The following is a 6,397-nucleotide window of genomic DNA, read 5'->3' as shown; positions in this document are numbered from 1 at the left end:
TAGTCGTAGTTAGCAATTAAATGATGAGTTAACAATTGATCACTCCCCTTATTGGATATATATGAAATATTGTTGATTGTGCGTGAAGATTGAATTACCAAATTGCCGAATGAAATTCTGATATCTATTATTTTCTGACTGTACATCAAAGAAAAAAGCTACTTCGACTAGCGTACTATGACTTGTTGGCGATATCTCCATAACTATGTTGATCACCTTTGGTATACTACGATAACGGTATGTATCAAAAATTAATCATACCGAAATTTCGGTATACAGCAATCAGGTATACCGAAATTTCGGTACGGTATCGATAGGATATTTTTTCATACCGCAGTTTAGGTTACGGTATGCAGTATGACATTCTCGTTACAGTATACCGTACCGACCCACCCCGAGCATCAGCACATGAAGGCAACTATTCTAACTTTGCAATTACACAAATTTAAGAAGTTGGAAAACAGGAATATCCAACATTGTAATATGTTGTACATTAGCATAAAAGTATAGATATACTCCATGATATTAACAGTGGATACAAAAAAAGATTAATTATGTGCAACAACAGTAGCGCAGCTATGTAGTATGTCTCACTAAGAAAATCTCCTAAGCAAGTTTTACAAGATGAAAATGGTCAGTATAAATTGTTGATGTAAAAAGGAATAGAAAACTTCATCTTCTTCACTCCATCTAAACAATACTAAATTCATGTGTAGTGAAAACGAGAAGCTCCAAAAAACAGGCAGCAAGAATAAAGTTAGCTTCATTGCAGTGAATAGCTATAGCTCCCCTCATTTCCCACCGGCCGTCTTTCGCCTCACAAGTGTTGACGTTGGTCGTGCAGCTTTGTTCAGCGGAGAATGGCCTCGGACCCTCCCACTTGGCTGAGGATTCTGACTCCTGCTCATGCAGCCATCAACTAGTTCAGTTGAAACTCTGCAAACTAAATGTTATTTAATTGTGTGCTGTACTTGTACCTACCTGGTCTCTTGGGGCTTGACCGGCTTGGCGACGGGATGTTTGAGCCTCGATGCGCCCATGGTGGATTTCTGAATGTAATCTTGGGTTTGTGAACGGTCTAAGCTGTGCCTTGTGTTTACTGGTGAGGCCAGAGACTGCCTTCTACTACAAGGACTCGACACCGCTTCCTGGATCGTTGGCCATGCGTCTTGGCTGTCCAAACTGAACCTTCTTGAACAGAAGTCGCTCTGATCCTCTGTCTTGCAACATAAACTGGATGCAGTAGGGCTGCCCGGGATGTTGGAAGCTTCTTTCTTTCGTGCCAATACCGATGCTGATGTAGGGGTGCCCGGGTTGTTGGCAGCTTCTTCCTTTCGTGCCAGTACCGATGCTGATTTAGGGCTGCCCGGGTTGTTGGCAGCTTCTTCCTTTCGTGCCAGTACCGATGCTGATTTAGGGCTGCCCGGGTTGTTGGCAGCTTCTTCCTTTCGTGCCAGTACCGATGCTGATTTAGGGCTGCCCGGGTTGTTGGCAGCTTCTTCCTTTCGTGCCAGTACCGATGCTGATTTAGGGCTCCCCGGGTTGTTGGCAGCTTCTTCCTTTCGTGCCAGTACCGATGCTGATTTAGGGCTGCCCGGGTTGTTGGCAGCTTCTTCCTTTCGTGCCAGTACCGATGCTGATTTAGGGCTCCCCGGGTTGTTGGCAGCTTCTTCCTTTCGTGCCAATACCGATGCTGATTTAGGACTGCCCGGGTTGTTGGCAGTTTCTTCCTTTCGTGCCAATACCAATGCTGATTTAGGGCTGCTCGGGTTGTTGGCAGCTTCTTCCTTTCGTGCCAATACCGACGCTGATTTAGGACTGCCCGGGTTGTTGGCAGCTTCCTCCTTTCGTGCCAATACCGATGCTGATTTAGGACTGCCCGGGTTGTTGGAAGCTTCCTCCTTTCGTGCCAATTCCGCTTTCAGCATTGCAATCTGCACCAGCATCACATTAGGAAATGCACAACAACAACAACAACAAGAGACACAAAAAGAGCAGAAAACCTGTTCCTTGAGCTCCTTGACCTCAGGGGCGGAGGTGTCCTTGTTGGACTTAGCCGCACCGAGCTCCACAGTGGAGACACGCTCCGCGAATTTGAGAGTGCTGAGCGTCTCTCCTAGAGCATCTGGCTCCGGGCTGATGTGGACGAACATGAGAGTCTTGGCCTGCCCTCCGAGTGAGTCCTGAAGCAGCTGTGTCAGCTTGCTGTCGCGGTAGGGAACATGAGCGTTCTTCTGAGCTAGAGCAGCGATCACATCTCCTAGCGCAGATAGAGATCGGTTGATGTGCTGAGCCTCCTTCAACCTCTCCCCAACTGCGTCTGTTTTGTCGCATCTCTCACTCCCGGCCAGGTCCACCAGATGCATGCACCCCCGCAGAGTCGTGCCTGATGTCAAGTCCGTGCCTTCAACGTGAACCGTCAGGCAACTGACATATACACCAACTCCACTTTTAGTTTTGGATTAACACAACACATCTCATCAATATCAGACCTGTGTACCTGTGGGACCGACTGGACCGGTCGTTCATGGAGGTGGAGCCCACTGCACGGTTCTTGTGGCCGAGGTTCATGAGGTCGATGACATCCGACGTGGAGGTCACATTCAACAGATTCGCATTCGGGACATTGATGCCATTGGTGGAGTTATTGCGGATCTCCAATCTCTTGTTGCCACCATCTGTCACAAGGAGATCTCGAACCTGCTCATTGTAGATTTCCATCATTTGAACTGAGATGTTGTAAACAATCGTGTCTTTCCTCTCTTCTGAGATTTCGAATAAATCACTCAAGGCTCTGTAGTTTACACCCAAGCTTTCCTTTGTCAGCTCCTTCGGCCCCGTCTGCAGATAAATAAGTGTTTGAGAAATATAGCACGAGGCGTGTTGATTAGCCCTGGCTCAAACACAAGTTCGATTCTCACCATTGTGTAGGTCTTTCCTGATCCAGTTTGGCCGTAAGCAAATATGCAGACGTTGTATCCGTCAAGAACTGACCGGATCAGTGGCTGAGTATCTGCAAATACTTCCTCTGCAGAGATTGAAATACAAACTTATGCATCTTCAAAACTAAAATTGTAAGAAATAATGCAGGAAGATGATACATACCTTGAGTTGAGTTTGTACCAAAGGCCTTGTTGAAAGTGAATGTTTTCTTCCCATTTCCATGCTTCGAACTTGTTTGGATAGTGAGCGTGTTGTCAACTATCTCGTCTAATATGTTCAACCCATTGGCCTGCCCGGGAAGGAAAGGGCGCACACGGCAGTACACTCTGATGTTTCCTGTTAGATTCAAGCAAATATCATCAATATTCAGCACACCTATATTCAATGATTAAATGCAAATTCTTCACCTTTCAGGTCTTGCACTTGATTGTACAGCTTCCGGTTCTCTTCAAGAACCTTTTGGTATCCAGAAGCTTGGCTAGCTAGGCGAACGACTTGTTTACCTAACACCAAAAACCAAATTTTAAGTCGCTTAGAATCCGGTTTGTCTTAATCTTTGTTGTGTAATGAGGCATCTCTGTCTGTACCTAGACTATCAACATCTTCTTGATACTTGAGCTGGAGCACGTGCATGCCTTCTTTTGTCGAGTAGAGGATCTTCCTAAGTTCCTACAAGGTGTTGAGATCGGCTTCGTGCAAGCTGTTAATCCTCAGATGATGAACTCTATTTTTTGAAAGATGACCTACCTCTACAGTCCTGTGCTGGAGATCTTGATGGTTCAAGGAAAGAGTACCCGGAGCCTCGTTGCAGAAATCTTTTCCAGCTCCACCATTTGGTTTTCTTATAGTTGACGTCGCCTTGAATCAAGAAACAGCACAGGTCATTGCAATGTAATGAAGATCTAACAAAACATCATTAGAATTGCTTGGCTTGAGGTGGATATATTAGTGCTAAGCCAAATGCTATCAGACCTCAATCTCCGAACTCATGCAGGAGATCGAGTCGCTCTCATCCTGTGAAGCTGCTCCGATCTGTCAAATGCCTTGTTTTAGTATTTGCTATCATTAAGGTGTTATATGACAGAAAACATTCTGTCAAATGCCTCATTATATGCTCAACATTAATGTAACCCCACCTCTGCGCACGCATCCTTCTTCTCCTTACCCGTTGGAACGACCTTATCTTGCAAACCCGTGCTAACCTATCATGCCATAAATAAAACAAAAACTTACTTCAGAAAAGGTATATAAAAAATTGCTGTTTCAAGAAGTATTGTGACTAAACATGCAGTTACTTTAAACTCAACAAACATTAAGCTTACTAGTTTAGTTTGCTTTTCCAGCCTGCGCTCGAACTCGTCCTTAACTTCACATATTATATTCTCCACAAACTGTTCATCGCCACGAAACAAGACACCAGAAGAGAATCAGCAAGCTGCGAAAGGGCAGAGGTGGAATATGATGTCACATTGTCACTCACAATAGGGATTTCTTCTGCACTCTTATCAGCAAGAAGCTCGCGCACGAGCCTTTGAAATGAAGAAGACGTGCCCTGCAATTTGGGGCGTCACAAATCTGATGTTATAAAAATAATCCAATAAAAAAAGTTCATGGTAGTACATGGTCAGAAAACAAACCATTTCACTAAGATCGGCAGATGAAACGTCGTCAGTGATGCAAGGCATCGGGTTTCCACTGAACTTCCAGATACCATTGGCACCGGCCTGCTTCCACTCGTGGTATGACTTGAGGGCGACGATGCAGTTCACAATCCGGGATGAGTCCCCTCCCTAACAATCCAACACTAGTCATTACGATCTTGTATCATATATTCAATTATAAGTTAAGGTTTGATGGAATGTACATACATGTTCCAAATCAGAGACTTCGAAAGTGGGAATCCCCATATCCTGTATGGCAGCGAGGAAGTTCCTCACATTCTCGAAGTATTGGAATGCGGTGAGGGAAGAACCATCAGGAATTATGACAGTATCAACAGGTGCTTCAACTACCTACCAAAATCAAAATATAGTGATTAAATAGAGAAACAAAAAAACATGATGAAATAGTAGTAAAAGAAAAACAAGGCATACTTTTGGGACAGAAGCAGGCTGGATCTTGTTAAGAAGAGTGCAAAGAATAATGCCACTTCTCAATCCAATTCTAAAGTCCCCTTCAGAGGGCTCAGCAGGCAAATCTTTTCCCAAAACTACCCCTACCATCTTCCTCACCCATTCCGCCGCCTCGTATCTTCTCAATGCTGCATTACATTAACATCCAATATGTATATGTTCAACAAAATGCATCTGCAGATGGCCTAGGCTAGCGTTTGAAGGATTATTTATAAATAATATGCATTTGATCATATCAAGATCAATCTCTTTTGTCAATGAATAATGAAGAAAAGCTATGCAAGATTGAGATGGAGAAATGAGGAGTTTTTGTTAAGAAAGATGATGGATCATACAAGCTTCTTCAGCGCTTCTAGAGGCGAAATTATCGGTGTTGGCGAGTCTCTTGCCGTGCTGCTGGAGCACATCTTCCACCATTGACGCCACATTGAATTGCAGCACCTCTTCCGCCATTTTCTGAAACAACAAGAAAAAACTGATTTAGAAATTTGAGGAATCATGTTTTGTTTTGTTTTCGTGTGCATGCATTTGGCATTTGGTAAAATAAATGTATATATACCGTTGTGGATGAATCTCAATCTGAATGTGAAAAAGTGTGCTGCCTAATGTGACATAGGTCTCAGGCTCTCAATGGTGAGAGAGATATTGTCTTTGTGTGTATCTCTCTCTTTCTTTCTCGTGAAAGAAGAAGAAAGGGAGAGAAAGAGAAGGAGGCTGAGATATATATAGGAACAAAGGTAAAGGAAAGTAAGAAGATGTGAAAAGAGAGAAATTGAAAATAAAGATGATGGTGATTGCAGAATGTTTGTGGTCGTCCATATTCTTCTTCGTCTCCTCTCCTTTTCTGATTCAGTTATTACACGTCGCTCTTTCCAAGCCGAAAGCCTCGCCTTCCTCATCTTATTTTTTATAGTATTACGATTATTACTTTTAATTATCGTTACAAAAGTAGCATTTGTCAACACATTATTCCATTCTATTCTTATATCATTTGTAGTCACCAAGTAATTAAAAAATAACAATTTCATTCCTTTTATATTTCTTATCACAACCAAAAGGACCTTAGTGCTTCACAATCTTTTATAAATGGAATTCACAATCTTTAGTTGTGGATTCTTAGATCATTATATAGGAATAGCTTAGTGTCAAAAATATTAGACCATTGTATGATGTAAGATGGTTCTGACACTTAAATATAATATAATTAAAATATAGTATCAGATAGAATTAAAACATAGTATGGGATAGGCAAAAATAAACTTTATCTAAGATTAAATAAAAATGTGTTGCAACTTCCTTGGGTCAGCTAGATGCAGAGAAGA

The 6,397-nt window shown here is 42.7% G+C and overlaps 1 protein-coding gene across 1 annotated transcript; it reads right to left on the bottom strand.

Moving 5' to 3' along the window:
• Window positions 1-493: 493 nt before the first annotated feature.
• Window positions 494-5,709, bottom strand: LOC125220149 (kinesin-like protein KIN-14I). The gene is made up of 18 exons (XM_089063007.1): window positions 5,635-5,709; window positions 5,411-5,531; window positions 5,037-5,203; window positions 4,812-4,955; window positions 4,581-4,733; window positions 4,424-4,495; window positions 4,266-4,334; window positions 4,080-4,145; window positions 3,916-3,975; window positions 3,691-3,801; window positions 3,531-3,612; window positions 3,351-3,446; window positions 3,106-3,279; window positions 2,922-3,028; window positions 2,501-2,841; window positions 2,004-2,427; window positions 982-1,934; window positions 494-900 (listed from the first exon to the last, which is right to left on the bottom strand). The coding sequence occupies exons 2-18, from the start codon at window positions 5,526-5,528 to the stop codon at window positions 792-794; spliced, it is 3,246 nt and encodes a 1,081-aa protein (XP_088919133.1). The 5' UTR covers window positions 5,529-5,531; window positions 5,635-5,709; the 3' UTR covers window positions 494-791.
• Window positions 5,710-6,397: the final 688 nt, after the last annotated feature.

This window comes from Salvia hispanica, chromosome 1 (genome assembly GCF_029641045.1).
Source record: "Salvia hispanica isolate PSC_SH4W2 chromosome 1, Shi_PSC_v1, whole genome shotgun sequence".
In the NCBI taxonomy this organism is placed as follows: domain Eukaryota; kingdom Viridiplantae; phylum Streptophyta; class Magnoliopsida; order Lamiales; family Lamiaceae; genus Salvia; species Salvia hispanica.
The sequence above is the reverse complement of the archived record's forward strand: the minus strand, read 5'-3'. Positions and strand labels throughout refer to the sequence as shown.

Coding starts and splice junctions, on each gene's coding strand:
- LOC125220149 (XM_089063007.1), bottom strand. CDS start 5,528: ATGGCGGAAGAGGTGCTGCAATTCAATGTGGCGTCAATGGTGGAAGAT. Junction 4,496..4,580: donor CTGCCGATCTTAGTGAAATG/GTTTGTTTTCTG, acceptor CCCAAATTGCAG/GGCACGTCTTCTTCATTTCA. Junction 3,447..3,530: donor AGAAGATGTTGATAGTCTAG/GTACAGACAGAG, acceptor TTTTGGTGTTAG/GTAAACAAGTCGTTCGCCTA.